Source organism: Stegodyphus dumicola, chromosome 3, assembly GCF_044657685.1.
Source record: "Stegodyphus dumicola isolate Sdum_Otavi_A_Nest chromosome 3, ASM4465768v1".
In the NCBI taxonomy this organism is placed as follows: domain Eukaryota; kingdom Metazoa; phylum Arthropoda; class Arachnida; order Araneae; family Eresidae; genus Stegodyphus; species Stegodyphus dumicola.
The window spans coordinates 10,387,432-10,405,199 of record NC_140770.1 but is presented as its reverse complement, the minus strand read 5'-3'; the positions used below and the strand labels follow the sequence as shown (position 1 = coordinate 10,405,199).

The window sequence follows — 17,768 nt, the reverse complement described above, 5'->3', positions numbered from 1 at the left end:
TAGTTCTGAATGTGAGAAAATGTGACCTTTGTCCTACTGCACTCTGTGCTATTGCCTTAGAAACTATTGACATTCATTTTCCTCTGATGAGTGGCTTCATATAAACATTGATAGATCTCTTTTGGATTTTGCTCAGGCTCTCGATGCTGGTGTTTTTAGTGATCTTTTTTTTTTTTTTTTTTTTTTCCATTTCACCTACAAGTTAGGCTCATTTACAACTCACTTTGGTGAACTGGAAGTTATTTATGTAGCCCTGCAGCAACTAGCTATCCGTCTTTTCCCTTTAGAGAAGGCTGTGATTTTTTCAGGTTCCATCTCTATTCTCCAGGCTTTGACAAGCAACTAGGAGAATGGAGCTTCCTATATATAGAGTTACAAGGACCTTCTGAAAGGGATTTAGGGAAAGGTTGCTTTCCAGTGTGTACTATCACACTGTGGTCCCTATGGAAACAAGATGGTGGTCCTTTTGGCAAAATAAGAGAACTGTTGTTCTCCAAAAGTTTTACAGAGATTTTCAAGCAATCATTTCATCATGTGGCTTCCCATACTGCTGGTGTTAAGCCCTGGAGTGTGCTTTGTGGTACTCACAGTGTCCTGGACTCATCCCGTGCTGCTACTGTGGCCAAATTTAGACTTTTGATTGGACAAGATTGCCTTAGTGCCTATTTGTTTGATTTATTAACCTATTCACTTGAATGCCTTCTGTGACTTTGAACAAGGCATGAATTCTGTATGACCTTGGACAAGGCATGAGTTCTGTATGACTTTGGACAAGGCATGAGTTCTGTGTGAATTTGGATAAATGCTCTGCATTAAATAATTTGGATGGTATTGTTAAAAGGTACCAGAGAGCTCGATGCCTAATGACTTGTCAATAGTCTGACATTTGTTTAATAATATAACCCGCTTTATCAAATCAGGAAAATATTAACCTTAGTATTACTTGAGATTTAATATAATTTTTCCTTAAATTTCTTTTGCCTATTGCAAAAGTAGTGACTACTCAACTTTCAGTGTGGAAGAAAGTAAGTTTTGCTTTTATATCTACCATACAAGTTCTTTAAGTAAACACGGTGAGTGTAATAGAACATGTGAGTGTACATGTAGTTACACAGCATTTATTAATTCTTTGTAGGTAAGTATGCTTGACTGTACCGAAGGTAATACTCAGAAGGTTCTCAGGAATTCATAACAGTAGTGTACAGCAAAATCTGATGTGCTTACATGAAAAGAACTTATCTGATTTTTTCAATTATTTATAAACCAATAGAATATAGCATAAGTAGGATAAGTATACAGCAGGACATTGTATAAAATTATTGTAATGGTATATTTTTGTTATTAAATATTACACATAGAGTAGATTTTTTTTTTCAATTTTTAATATATGTACTTATTACAAATGATAAAAGATTTGAGGAGTCAAAACATAAGCTCAGCTCAAAAAATAAATATTGTTAAGAACTTGAACATCGTCTAGTTATAAACCCCATCATAAAATTATAAATAAGCAACTTTAAATTTATTCTATTACAGGGTTCATATCCATATTTTAGTTTAAAAAATAAGCACCTATAAGCACTTTTCAAGCACATTTTAAGAAAAAAAATAAGCACCTGTCTAATTACATTATACACAACTGCATAACCTTAAAAATTAGACTTGTAATTTAAAATATGAGAAATGCAGTATTTATTAAGAGAGAAAAAGCATTACCTCAACCATGGAAAATAATTACTTTTTTTTTTTTTAGACCAAAGGGATTTCAGTCCCGAAGGACTATTGCTTTCGTTTTGGCATTTTGCGTCGGACTCATAAACGTCGGTTCACTTTTCAAACTGTTGCCACAAAATGTTAGAGTCCTGCATTATATTTGAAGAAATTAAATAATGAAAAATCTGCATAAATGATTGTCTATTTCTCGCATTGTGATAAAACAATGGTACATAGAGCCATCGAATTTTGAATGACGAAATCCTACTGCGAATATGGGCATCTGAAATCCCAAATTTGGAATTTGTTTTATTATAGATTTTATATTTTGTAAAACTTTAACGAATTTTTGATTTACAAACTCAATGCTTTAAAAGCGAGAAATGGCAACGTTATATAGAAAAAAAATACTTTTATCTCCAGCTCGCGAGACTGTGTATATCGGAAATTCTAAAGATATGCTTAATTTAACATTATTTTGCGATATTGCTCTTGAACTGAATTTTATGGTTTAAGTGCAAAGAACATGATATTTAATAAATAAAGGTAACACTCAAAACGTTAAAAAAACGCCCCTTTGGACGTAATTTAAAATCTGAAAAATTTCAGATTTTTTTTTTTTTAATTTTAAATAACAGTTCAATTTACAGAACTAGTTTACAATGAGAGAAAAAAAACTATGCAGGACTAAACTATATTACAAGATTTAATGATGAAATTTCAGTTCAAAATAGAGAAAATAAATAATAATAAGGCATATTTATTGTATTCGCTTGGAACCTAATAATAAATACAATTTATTTTTCCACTCATATTGATATTTAAATAATTTAAATCTAAATTCTGAACATTTTCTAAATTTTCATTGTATGTCAGTTTTCCCTTAACAGATATTGCAAGCAAAGTAATTTAAGTAAAAAAGAGGAACATTTCTGAAATCAGAAGACAGAAATTTGCTTCATGCGTCATCCTTTAACAGTAAAAGCTTAACTAACCCGCATACTTGGAAATTGGCGAATATTCGGACAGTCGAGCGTAACTTGAAAAAGAGGAGCGGAGGGTAGACTGTAGCCGCTCTTTAGATTTTTCCACTAAATAAATGCTTTTGACATTTCAATATGTGCATCATTTAAAAATAAACCAACGGAACTAAAAAATATTCTGCTTAGCAAGCACAGTAAAACTCTTTTAAGTGTTCATAAACAAATCTCGGACAGAACATCAAAATTAATTATCTCTGCAAAATAGCGCAAACGTTATTGTGCAATATGTGTGCCGTAATTCTTCCCTGCGTGATATTATGCAATCGGAATCAACAGCTGCTGGTAGTGGAAGAATAAAGAACTGAATAACTGGGGTGTTTTTCATTCCAATTTTCAACAGACGGTGTTAAATTTCCGGAATAGAATCATTCTTCGCTTGTGTTGGTAGACCGCAGAACTTTTAGTCATATTCAATCCGGATTGGAAACTGAAAAAAAAAAAAAAAAAAAAAAAAAATGGGGAAGGTCTGTTGCTTGTTTTGCAGCAACAGTTTCAATATTCGAGATTTTGTGGAGAAAGGGGAGAACCTCCTAATCTTCGTACTGTATAATGCATTGGCCAAAAAAATTAAATTATTCTGATTATTCGATTACTTTCCCTTTATTTAAGCCATTCCGAATATTATTCCTTAGAAAGCTAATCTGTGTTAAAACACAATCATTTTTGGAAGTTTACTATACTTCAGCAGTTACTGCAACTATGTTATTATAAGCATTCATACATATGCTCATAATATAAGCATAACGATCATAATAAACACGAATATGAACTGACCAAGCGGAATGAGAATGCAAATTATTAAGATCTTGATAGAAATTCAAACATGTTTAGTGTTTGGGTGGGCGGAAAAGAATGCCGAATGTACCGGAATTTTCTACTGCTTTCGCAATTCTTTGACCAACGAGGGGCACCTGTCTGTACTCTTCGTGCACACCAAAGGTTATGTTAATGCAGAGAAAGGGGGAAAAGCTATTTCCGGGAGTATGATTCACCATCTGACATTCCATATTAGGAAGAAAAGTTGTTTATTTAGCTTCGGCTTAGATACGGGGAAAAATAGCGTGTTCATTAAAAAAAAAAGCACTAAAAGCAAAAAATAAGCACTAAAAACAAAAGAAAAAGGGCTTTAAAGAATAAGTAAGCACCTATAAGGGCCTTTATATTTTATTTTCAAATATAAGGACTTATAAGGACCGCTACGAACCCTGTATTAACACACATTGACACACACACACAAAAAAAAATCTTTAAAATGCCACAATACTATTCTGTAATTACTTTTTGAATTAAAATGTCAAAAATTATCATAGAATTAAAGACTCACAGCCTCTGGAAAAAGCAGATTGGTAATTTCAAAAGCTTCAGCAACACGTTCTGAAATTTAAGTAAAATTCAAATGGAATTCAAAATTTTCAATCATACAAAGACATTTATAATACTTTTAAAATGCTCTACAATACAGCATTATTTTAATGAAAAAATCACATTTCAAGATATAAAAATTCTTATTACCACAGTAGGAAATTGGTGACAGTTCTTCTGCCATATATCCAAATAAATCGGATAAGTTTTGAACCATCATATTTTTAGACAGATGATATACCTATATAATAAAAATTTGAACTATTGCTTTAATTTTTAATTTGTACTGCTTGCATGAACATCACAATTTACTATTACAATGTAAATATCAAGTAATGAAATATTAATGCTAATATTAATAAAAAAAATTAAATTCTACTTACAATAACAAGGGAAGGTTTTATGCCAGGCTGTCTCACTAAAGTTTCTAGAGTTAAAGGCAAAAACTGTATATTGTCACCTGTAATAAAATATGTAATGCAGAAAATTCTCCATTGTTTAAATTTACAATATATATTAAAACTATTCTTAAACAATCTTCAGATAAGAATATACTTGTCTTGAAGTGAAATCTTTAACAGAAATGTATGTTCATTGCAATAATACAGTAAAATTCTATTTAAATCTTTTCTATTTAAATTTTTTCTCAGCTTATAATTGAGACATGTTAGAGCTATGTTAGACATGCAAAAGTGGTCTTTGAACAGGAAAGTAACAACATGCTATCAACTTAAAACATTGCAGCTTCCCTCACAGGAAAATAAAGAATTTCTCTATAAAAACTGAAGATGATCAGCAAACATTTTCAAAGATTTGAAGCACTCTCTATTTAAGTTAAAATAACTTGCGGAACAATGATTATTTTGGAGGTCAAACAACAAAAATTGTTTTGCACTTTAGCAGCTGAGGAAGGTGGTTTGATAGTTAAACCATCGAAACTACTACTGGAAAATTTGCAAATATAATGCTAATTTTTGTTGTTTGACTTCTAAAATAACTCTCTGTTTAGTTTGGAAAAATATGAAATTTGTGTCTAACATGCTCAGAAGCAAAAATAGACACTCACTATGATTAAGATAAAATAACATGCCGAATAAGTATTACTTTATAAATCAAACAACAAAAACACAGCTGAGGATGATGGTTCAGTTGTAAGAATTATGTTAATTTTATTAACAGTTAAATTTTAAGTTAAAGTTCCTTTCCTGTAAAATTCTTAACTTCAACTTACTACTTCCGGCCAGAACGTAGTTTGGAATTTGCTGAATATTTAATGAGAAGGAGTGGTATTTAAACCACGAAGTCACTTAGAGACAGAGAGAAAAACAGAGTTTCTGAACTACGCGCGTCTGCCTTTTTGGCCGCTCTCTCTCTCAAAGCTGTTTTTACGCTCGGCTGCACTCAGGCCCTTGCTAAGCTTCGTAGTAAAATAGGTTAAGGGGCCAACTCTCATTGAACCTTGATAGCTTTGGCTATACTTAGTTAGTTAATCTTAGTTTTAGTTTAATTCTTAGTCTTTTAAGTTCAAGTCCAAAGTGCGGACTTTGCCTGTACAATCCCAGGCGGAGTTTTGTTAAATCTTATCGAATTAATAAAGGGTTATTTACCCTTCTCTCTTGTTGTTTCCTGTCTTCGAACTCTAGCGATTATTCGCTTATCAGTTCCTAGGTTCCTCACTTCCAACATTAGAATTTCAAGTGAGGGACCTTACACAGTAAAACCACTGAAACTAGTCCTGTGGAAGTTTGCAAATATAACGCTGATTTTTGTTGTTTGACTTCTAAATTGATACTCTAACTATGATTAACTGCTTTTTAATGCAAAGTGTTCAAAGGCCGTCTGCCACAGGAAGATATTTTTACAAAGAATTTTCTGCTAGAAACTACTTCATATTCATAACATACATTCAAAAAATTTAAAAAAATCTCAAACAATCAGCCTGGTTACCAGGAAATTGAATGTAGAATAAGCTATCGGAGTTCAGATGTCTTATATATACATATTTACATCTTAAAATAAATACATTATTTAACATCTTAAAAGAAATGCAAGGAGATAATATTTGGAGGCAACAATTTGAAAAGTGATAAGCCATTTATAGTGAATCCACCAAAATTCTATTTTTAGACTAATAGCCTCTTTTGAGCTAAGAAATGAAAAGCACTAAGTATGCAAAAGTCTTGTTTAATGCTATGTATTTCTAAATGAAGTTATGAAATACAGGTTATTTTGACTATTTAGGCAGTTATATATGTATATAAAACGAAGCCTAATTATTTGCAAGAATCATCTGAAAATTCTCAGTAAACAGTGTAACAATCTACTTAATAAACTGATTTTAATTTCTTCATAGTTATTCTTTCTGCAGGACACAAATCATATTGCATCTCTTACTAATACAGTATTTTGGAAATAAATGGTTTGCAAAACATGATGACATTCTAATTCCACTTTTCATTTGTTGCTATTAAGACACAAAGAACGAGAATGTTAAGATGATTCTTGCAAACAGTTAGGCTTCGTTTTATATGCACTCCACAAACCAGCACCAAAGTCATTAAGTGCCTAAATAGTCAAAATAACCTATATTTCATAACTTCATTTAGAAATACATAGCATTAAACAAGACTTTTGCATAGTCATTGCCTTTCATTTCTTAGCCCAAAAGAGGCTATAAGTCTCAAAATGGAATTTTCGGTCAGTTCACTATAAATGGCTTATTAGTTTTCAAATTGTTGCCTCCAAATATTATCGTCTTGCATTATTTTTAAGAAATTAAATAATGAAGAATCTGAATACATGTATGTATGTTCCTTGCATTGTGAAAAAACGATGGTACCTAGAGTCATCAAATTTTGAATAGCACAGTTCTCCACAGGAACTTCCTGCCAAAAAAAAAAGCTAAAATTTTGAATTTCAAATTTATTTTATTATTTTTCATTTCCTATTTTCTAAAATTTTAAAGAATTTTTTTACTAACAAATTAAATGATTTGAAAGAGAGCAGGGGCAACACTGTTAGAAATAAAACATTTTTATCTCCAGAATGTGATACTGCTGCCATTAAGAAAAATGTAAGATACTTATCTTTCAATTTTAATTAAAAAACAGCTCTATGAAAACAATATATTGCCATGGCTAGATATAAAATACTTTTATCTTCCCCGCATCAGCGTGTTGCCATTCAGTAAAGTCTAAGAGACATTGAAATTTAATCTGGAAGATTTCTGAACAATAAACTGATTTAAAAGCTATAAATACATTATTTAATATTGTTTTCTATTTTTAAATGTGATTGATTTAAATAAAGATGTATTGAAATTATGCGGTCTAATTAGAAATATTCACTATTTTTACGAAATGACACTAAATGGACTTATTGGTATCATTACATACTTTTTCTTTTTTATGGTAGCTATTTTAAGTGGCTCTCGGCACAAGCAGCTAGATTTTAAAGAAATAATATAGTGAATATAGAAATGTATGGCAACCTATGATTGATTGACCAAAATGGATAGCCTTCTGCTTATTCCAAGAAAAAATAAATTAGACTGATTGATTATTTCATGAAATATGATTATTTTTATGTGTGTAAAGATAAAGATGGAAAGCAGTGTATTTTTTATTTCCTTTTGTATACTTAAGTATACTTGCTACAAACCCTGTCATTTAAATGACAGGGTTTCTAACAATTTTCATTGTCTTCCTTTACTACAATAGTTCCTAACTTTGGTACTTACGTATTATCGCAACCAGGTTGGCGCGATTTGTAAGTTTGAGTAAAAAAGTATGAATAGAAAGAAAATGTACATTTATTAATTACAGATAATTTTAATACAGTTTTTTATATTATTTTGTTTTAAAATATAAAATAGCAATTAAACCCTTCCGGTTTTGAATTTGAATAAGTTGCAGAATTATTTTTTCGGCGGAAATCTTTTGGCTATTGCACTAATTGAAAACCATATTCGCCATAACCATGTACACGTCGACTTATTTTTACTTAAAAAAACATCCCAGAATTGCACAAAAATGGCATTGCACACACTCTTGACTTTATCCATGTACACTGCTATTTTCTCATAAATTACAAAAATTTGCACGAAAATGCAGAAAAATTTTGTGAATCTCCACATGCTCTTTTTATAAAACTACGTATAACACGTAGGGTTGTTGTAAGTAGGGTTGCCAAATTTCACAATTTATGCAAATTTTGGCCTGGTTGCGTTATTACGTAAGTACCTTAACTTTTTGTATTTGCATACTTTTTTACCATCTATAACCAAAAATTGTACCCCTCATATAATACAATTTTCAATGCGTTCTTTTAGGTAGGAATCTGCAACCAGTGAGCAATAATAAAACACAAGAAAACACATTTTCTCGGAGTTAAATAATGAAGGATGTTACTCCTCATAACATTCTATCAATTTCATTAATTTTGATTCAGAGCCCTTTTTGCAGATATTTGAGCTCTTTTCTGCTATAATCCATTTATCGTGTATCTGTAAAAGTCTTCATAGCTGAGAAAGTATTTGCACTCTCAGGTTCACTATGGCTGCTTTAAAACATTAATGTTTTTTTCTCTCTATCAATATAAATGCAACCCACCCCCCAAAAAAAGCTGCAGTGAAATTATTCTTATTATTCTTTTTAATCAGCTCTACAGAATGTAACAGCTTTAGTATTTATTATTACTATTATTACAATTAACTAACACTTTTTATTTTAGGAAATCAAGCATTAATTAATGAAGTCTATTAAATATTATAAAATCCTACTCTGTATTCTTGACCAAAATTAGAGTGGAGTTTAGGCAGACAACTCTTATATACTTAGATTTAACTGGATAATTCAAATTATATGAACCATTACACAAAATGACTACTTCTTTCATTTCATTATTTCATATAGCTTTCCCCCCTCCTAAAAAAGGATTTCCATGTATACTTTCTAAATGATACATTATATCATAGTAATATAATATATGAGACAACTGTGAAAACTCTATGTAGAGAACTCTGCAAAGCTACTGGGTGGGATCTGTACCTAGGCAGTCTTGGCCACGGGGGTATACAAATAACAAACCTAGTGGTTCTAATGGCCCTTGAAAGATCACTTATCACTCGGCCTGTGGGTCTGGCCCGTCCTACAGCTCAAGGCTCAAGTAGCCTGGGGTGGCGTCACGGGTTCTGCCTGCGGGTGGTGCCTCGGGTTTTCTGGCTGATGTCCTTGGGCGGCGGGCAGCCCATGTGACTGGTAGGTAGCAAACTGATGACCAGTGCCACCAAAGGGCAGAGGAATCAGCCATCTCCGATGTGTAAGGACAGGGGGTTGAACACCTGGGCATGGCTCAGAGATTGGGTTGGACACGTAGTATTGATAAGTCTAACAGAACATAGTCTAACAGAAAATCTCATCATTCATTCACTGGGAACAGAACCCTGTATAAATTAACCAATATACTTAATAACCTATCAGCTTAGTTTGTGAACTAAATATACTTACATAGAAATTTACAAGAACATAAATAATGTCTTCTTGTTATTCTGGGGTATAACCTCACATAATTAAAGAATGTGAAATGATTATTGACACAACAGAACTATGAAATGATCACTTATATCCTAAGTAAATTTAATGAAATAAAATCATTGGGAAAAATTTTATCAGAATTGTAATGTTAACTCACCACTCATCACTATAATAGGGACATTATAAATTTTATTTATTGCAGATGGTTGTTTCCACACAGGAGAAGCAGCTAAAGGATCATCAACTACATCAGCTGAAATCAAAAAAAAAAAAAAAAAAAAATGCAAATTAGCATATAATTCACCAATATATAAAACAATAAATAAAAATATAAATAATAACGGTACCAAAATGTTGTAATAAACTTATTAAGGTTAAAACACATTTAATGTGAATAATTGTTTTGCCATGAATATCTGGTGATAAAGTATACTTTTTAAAAAATTAATGAAATACAACTGCACAAAATAAATGAATACATCTGTAAAGACAATAAATAATAAATAAAAGAAACAGAGTTGTGCTGCTTTGCCAGAATGGCAACATCAGAATAAAAAGATGTTCTAAGATCTGACTAAAGTTATGTAAAGATCGTGAAATATAAATAAAGGGAACAGAGATATGCTTTGCCGGAATGGCAACATCAGAAGATGTTCTAAAGGTCCGATATAAAATTTGTACTAGTAGTTCTTATTAAGCTGGAGGAGTCATATGTTTGTCTTTCAAAAGTCTGAATAAAATTTATTAATATTATCAAAGATGGCATTTTATTGACAAGAACTGAATTTTCACTTCACTGAAATAAAGTGCGGAAAGATGAAACTTCATCTCAGTATGAAATGAATAGAACAAGAAAGTTTTATTACATCAAAACTTTTAATCATGAAACATCAACATTATTTCATCTGATTTTCACTAAAATTTCTGTATGTTTCTTGTAGCAAATTCACTTTTTATTTTTTCTTGCATATAATTTTTCCAGCCATTTCTTAATTATATATGATTTATCTAAAATATAATTTAAAATTTAATTCAAAGAAGCATAATTAACTTAACTTTTCAAAATTTTCGAGTTAAATAATTTTTAATACAAACTTACCATCACAGAATATAGGAAAATTATCATGCTTTTCACAAAATTCAACTCTTGCAGGATTGTTGGATGGTAAGGGATCAGGATGAATAACAGTTCCTTTGACTAAAAGAAATAATTTCTTAATTATCATTGATGATAATGTTACAAGCATATGAAAATTTTTAGAAAATGGTAAATACTGTAAAAAATGTAAAATTCATTCTTTCAACATAATTTAAACATATTAAGCACCTGTGTACTCATTCAACAACTGCAAAAAGTTAGTAGAAACAATCTGCGAAACAAATTTATTTAAACAGATGAAGAAACTAGCTTTTATCTTTAGTAAGTTGAATAAAAAAAAATCTATATAATCTACTTACAGCATGCAGTTAAATTTTTTAAATGGAGTTAAATACATAAATAAAAGAAATTTTGCACTGGTGCAGAATGATTTGCAAGATTTTGATGTTTTTAAATATAAGATTTTACATAATAACTTTTAAATGTGTGATATTAAATCAAAACTAAAACTATTCTGAGCACAAACAGAACTTTTAATAATAATTAAAACATATTAAAATGAACCAACCTGGAAATCGATTCCACCTACTAAAAAATAATTTTTAAATTCTGAAAAACGGAATTTACCCATTCCACTCTAAAAATTATAAATCTATGATTCTAATTAATTAAAAAGCTTAATCTATTGCTCAATTTTGTTTAAACCATACAAAACGTTTGCAACATTACTTCATCTAAATTCTATAGCATGGTAAATTGAAAACAATGCTATGCCATTAAAAAAACTAAAATCACTTACTTTCAAATGGAACACAAAACCGAACATCATGATGTTTAGGCCATCCACTATTCTCTACCAGATGTAACTAGGAATTAAAATATAATGACATAAAATACAATGCTTTATATTAGTTAAGTATAAGTTAATAAAGAAAAAATTTGTAAATTTTTGAAGTTGCTATGAAAACAACAATTCATTTCTATCAAAATAACAGCAGTTTCACTTAAATGTTAGAAAGACTTACAAAATAACACATCATTTAATGAAAGTTATTAAATGCAAAATAGTACATTTTTATGATCGTGATGCCAAAAAAAACTGCTGTGTTTAAATCTTCAAAAATAGTCAAATAGCAAAATAATGATTCACTGAGTTTTAAAAATTTACAGATAGCATGGGCATGTTGGTATCAATTAAAGTTTTGGCAAAGGGGTCAGAAAATGAAAGAAAGAGTTCCAGAAATGGATAAAAAATGAAAGAAAGAGTTCCAGAAATGGATAAATAGAACTTAAATAGATAAATAGAACCAAAAAGCCTGAAATTTCTAACTATGAAGTTACTCAAAAACAGAAGATACTAAAAGCAACAAAATATTGAATTAAAGAACAGCTGGACTTAATCTTTTACCAAAAAAAAAGGGGGGGAAGGCTGCAATACAAAACAACATGCAATACAAAATCAAGCAATGGCACACAGAATTTCTTTCCAATGGATTCCAGCACACTGTGGAATTATGGGCAATGAAAAAGCTGATACATTGGCTAAGAAAGGAGCTGTGATAATGAAATGCATAAGTCGACCACTTTCTTTTCATACTACTAAATTGTTTGTTAACCAGACTCTTAAGAAAATTCTTAAGTAGGATATGATTCAACATACCATGGATAAGTGATGGAGGATTCTAGAAGAAGAGACAACTTTCATTCCCAGTTTTTCAAGAAAGACAGCAGTAGCTCTATTTAGATGTCTGAGTGGGCATGACTGTCCAGGAGACCACCTCTACATATTTGGAGGGGTAGATTCCCCAAACTGTGTTTTGTGTGACTCTAATCAGCCTATGATTTTTTAACATTTAAATAATTGTATTGCACTTTCTCAATACGAGGACATTGTTAAGATGTACTGGAGAGCCTGTGAACTAATGGCTTGTGTACTAATGTTTGGCATTTGTAAAATAAAAATAAATAAACTTTGAAAATTAGCTTGTGAACCAGAATAATAAAAATTATTTTAATCAGGAAATTATTTACAAAAGTGGAGATATACGGTACACTGAGGATGCCCCTATCGTAATTGTTTTCAATGAAGCAGATATCACTAATGTAAGTTACACAAATTAGATTGTGAAATAACCTAATAACTCGACATTTTTTTATTTTAAATTAGTTAAATAAACATACAAAAAAGAAAGAGAAAGAGAGAACTTTATAGTCTTTCTCCCCCTCCATGATTTAAATTTTATTATGTGCGGAAAAAAAATATAAGCTTATACATTTCAAATCAGTCTTATTTTTTCTGTAAAGTAACATTACCTTAATTATTTAAGATAAACCACACAAAAGCACAGAACTAGGAACTTAAAAAAGAGAGAGAGTGACAAATTGAAGAAAACTGTGAAAATTATAATCTTATAATTCTTATTATTATTCTATTTCTTATATATTATTACTATTCTATTCCTATCTTATCTTATTATTTTATTTCCCCCCTCCTGCTTTTAAATTTATGAAAATTATTTATGAAACTTAGGACTGGGAAAAAATATGCAAAGCTTTACATATCTTAAATATTATAAAAAGATTTGAAAGTCATCCTTAAAGTGAAAAACCTAAGGCAAGAGTCCCATTTGCCCTTCCATAAAACAGGCCAACAGCTTTAAAGCAGATGATCTTAGTCGCTAATTCTGATCAAAATTTCATTTTTTATGAAAATTTAAAGAGCTACTGAATACATTGAGACTTTTAAACATTGTTTAAAAAATGGCAAAAAAATTGCCTGAATTTCAAAATAATCTTCTATTCCACCTCCCTCCAAAAACAAAATCAAGAAACTATACTTTGGTATCAATTTTTCAATACAGTAGAAAGTAACAAAATCATATACATTTAAATTTCATTAAAACTCCATTAATCAATACTTTTAAGCAGTGATTTTCTTCATAACTGTTGAAAATTCTATCTTTTGAGAAATAAGTTTGAATAATTATTGTTAGAAAATATTGTAGTAACACATTTATCCTTTCAACCATGATACATTCATCACTTTACTGGACAATTTATTGCCAGTAATGGATGAGAGTGATGTAACAACATACACATAACATCTATGACTTGATTTGATACAACTCTGATTGATTCTTGATAAGGTATATTTCATTTTTATGAACAATGATATAAATTAACTGTTATTGCTGCATTTTTTTATTTATAATTTGGAAAAAAATGATTAAAATTTGGCACCTGCCTTCTACAGAACAGTGGGCTGAGAATTATGTTCCAAAGTTATGAAATCCTATCATTAAAAAAGTGTGCATTAATAAATGTGTCAAAAAATTGTGTATTAATGTATAATATGGTCAAACTGGAAATTGCCAGCAAAACAATAACAGAGTGAAACAATTACTTGTAGAAAATCTGTACCCACAACTTCCTAAACAGAGCTTCTGGTTGAATCGGAGAGCCTAACAAAATAATAAAAAGAAAAGAATTCCGCAGAAATGATTTGCACAACTTTGGCATGATATCTGCCAAAATTTCTTTGTTTGATGCTAAACAATTGTCATGGTCCTTCGATAATATATGAGTACCAAAAAATACAGTCAGTAAATTTGCTTACAGCAACTCTTTAATATTTAAAAAATACTTTCTGCTTTTGCAATTATTAAAAGAAGAAATTACAGCTGAAAAAAAAAAAAAAAAATAGAATTCCAAAATCTCTCTTTACACATCAACTTAATTTACTGTAAATTTGCATTTTTTACAAGGAACACATATTTAGAATACAAACATTAAATTATGTTTCAGTAAGTTATCAAAAACAATACCTGCTATTCCTTTTTTCAAACTGAAAGTTAATAACACAAATAAAAAATACTATTTTTATACTCAATATTTTTAAAATGAAATAAAATTTAACTTCAATTTTTAAGGTTTGAATTTGTGTAAGTAATAATAAGACCACATTTTTTTAAACCATACAGAAAAGAAAACCAAATTGTTATGTAAAAAAATTAATTAAAAAATGAACAAATCACTTAGAATGTTTACATCTTCAAAAGGTGAGAAGCCAGAAAGACCTTTCTGTGTTATCAAGTACCAACTTCCTCTGTAACTCAGGTTCTGAATCAGAGCACTACCCAAATCATGTAGTAATAATCTGGCTATACGAGACAGTCTGAAAAATAAGAGTAATGCTTAGATTTGTTAAAAATAATCACCTTTCTCTATCAAACTTTGTACATCACCAGAAATTCTATGTAACACCTTCATGTACAGAAAGGAATTATTTTCAAAGAGAAAATTGTTTTCTGAAATGCTAACTTTTAAAAAATTTTATTGTGCTATTAGAATAGTAGAATGTACACTTCTATAAAATTCAGCAAAAGGATTAACAGGTTAACATGTACTCGATCAGAAATTATAATCTATTACAAACCCTTAGAAACAAAGAATAAAGTAAATCTACCATATTTATCTATCTTCAAGGTCTAGTTAATTTTATCAAAATATAACAGTTCAAAAGTATAAAATTATAAAATTACTAACATATTTATCTATCTTTAAGGTCTAGATAATTTTGCCAAAATATAATAGTTCAAAAGTATAAAATTATAAAACTGCATAGTACTACTAGATTTCATAGATGCTAACCTTGAAATATGCAGGTTCCTGCAATATATTTTTTAAACATTTTTTTAAAAAGGGAGTTTCTGGGCACTATGCATGATATCTTTACAAAAGAACTACAAATTCACTTTTTAAAGCATGATTACAGTTACTAAATCATTTATAATATGATTTCTGACGCAAAATATATTAATATTTAGTTATTAGAAGATAAATTTTAGTATGCATGCTAAAAAGTTGCTAAAAAACTGTGGCTCCGTGAAAACTTCAACATAAGCAAAATTTAGTTGCAATGAATTGTGTAAAAAGAGAAATATACAACATTTGAATATTTACAAGTAAAAGTTAACAAAAATAGCAAGCTATATGTTAAACTAATTAAGTATATTTAAAACATAGTAAAAGTACTAATCAATTGATCGAGGTAAAAATAAAAGTAAAATAAAAATTAAGAAGCGGTAAATGGTTGATTAGCCTAATTCGAAGTTCATTGTGGCACATCAGGGGAAATTTTTTCAATGAATTTCGAACTAAGCTAACTCCATCACGCGTTTCACCAAAACAGACAATTGAAACAAACAACTGACCACATAGGTCTTTTATCGTTTCTTCTATCTACTTTATTTTAAATTTTAATATTTAGTTACATATTCTAAATTTTATGTCCTTCAGTTAATTTTATTTTATCATATTTTTACCCTGAGAAAATCCTGAAGGAAGAGAAGCTTTTATTCTAAATTACAGAAAAGATAGATATTCTAAATTTAATGTTCTTCTGTTAATTTACAACTGAAAATTGGTTAATTTATTTATTAGAATAATTAATATTTGTGTTAAGGGATATTGCTTATTTCATTGTAAATTTTTTTATATATAATACATTTGTATTGAAATTTCTGATTTTTCTTTTGTTGTTGTTGTTTGATTTTTTGATAAAGTTGTTGTGCCGAGTAAAATTCTGTGCAGTTTTTAAATTTAAAGTTTGGTGTTTCCTTTAGGCATTTTTCTGGTATATTTAAAAGCCAGACGAAGCCTGGCAGTGTAGTGACTAGTATATAAATAAAGTAGATAACAAAATTAAATGCAAGTTTTAATCGACAGAGATTGGTTGAATCTCCACGAAAAATTCCATATATGTCCATAGTAGATTAAAACAGTTCAGGTCAAATCAAATTTAACCAGAAATTTATGCTCAAAATTACAAGGAAGTATGGAATTTGCACAATAAAGTTTCATTTTTACTGCAGGAAAACATTTTCCTAAATAGTTTTTCTGAATAAAAGCTGAAAAGTAAAAGCCAGAAGTTTCAGTTAACCAAAACACCAAGAGATGTAATATAAAATTCAGTCTCCTGGCAGCTATGACATTTTATGCATTTACAATGCATAAAATAGATAGGGGAGTAGGTATGCCTATGATATGCTGAAGTCTTAAAAATTAAAGTTTAATATGCAGTAAACATCAGAAGAAGACAGTTACAAATGCAAATTAATGCTGATATTGTTAGAAACAGGAAACAAACAAAAATGAAAAATGTTTCCTTTTGCTAACACTGGAGCAAACATAATTATTACACATTACACAAGAATACATACAATGCATAAGTTTGAACAGTGTCTCAGCAACATGCCACAATTCATGGCACAATACATTATTAGGTGCCTAGAATGACAACAAATACAGAACACTGCAGAAGAATCTGTTTGAGTAACTGGAAGACTGTAGAATAGATTTACTGAAATGATGACAGTGAAATGAAGGCCAGAGTAAGGCTATTTACATATAATTATTACAAATGATGTCCATTATCTATTGCTAATTGCATAAAAATGAAAAACACAATGTCTCTCAGATCAACACAGAACTTCTGTAGGGCACAAAATGAAAGATGACAAATCAAGCATTCTAAAATCCTGATCTTTATGTACTTAGGCCACTATTGTACACTCTTTTTTTTTATAAAAGACTACTGCAATGTTGCACACACTAAGCTGTAGAAAATTGCTATAGGAGAAATGAAGAATGGAAACAAGTTCTTATAAGACTGTATGCATTCTAATCAGGAAGGAAAATGAAAAATTACCTGTTTTCACGTAAGGAAAGAAAAAAATTATGAACTGTGATCTGAATCTAGGATAAACATATAGACACACATCATCTGGAATGAAAGTTTAACAATTTAAAAGTATGCAGAATGAGATATTCTGATCTACTGTCATTATATAAATTGTAACCATTAGTGATTTTTGTACCTTCTTTTTATGGATAAGAGTAGTCATTTCATAGAGTCATTATTTAAAGAAAAGGGAGCCAAGTGGACAGCATGTTCACAAATCTGATTTAGCATGCTTGGTACATTTTCAGGTAATGTACCATAGTAGGCTGTTACAT

General features: G+C 29.9%; 1 protein-coding gene across 1 annotated transcript in view; it reads right to left on the bottom strand.

Annotated features, from left to right (window-relative positions):
• LOC118193487 (protein O-linked-mannose beta-1,2-N-acetylglucosaminyltransferase 1-like) overlaps positions 1 to 17,768 on the bottom strand; it is a 171,380-nt gene that overhangs the window by 117,730 nt on the left and 35,882 nt on the right. The window contains exons 8-14 of the mRNA XM_035364591.2: positions 14,799 to 14,925; positions 11,551 to 11,617; positions 10,752 to 10,850; positions 9,810 to 9,905; positions 4,502 to 4,578; positions 4,269 to 4,359; positions 4,081 to 4,130 (exon numbers count right to left, since the gene is read on the bottom strand). Of these exons, the coding sequence (XP_035220482.1) occupies positions 4,081 to 4,130; positions 4,269 to 4,359; positions 4,502 to 4,578; positions 9,810 to 9,905; positions 10,752 to 10,850; positions 11,551 to 11,617; positions 14,799 to 14,925 (607 nt within the window). The remainder of the gene's footprint in view (positions 1 to 4,080; positions 4,131 to 4,268; positions 4,360 to 4,501; positions 4,579 to 9,809; positions 9,906 to 10,751; positions 10,851 to 11,550; positions 11,618 to 14,798; positions 14,926 to 17,768) is intronic.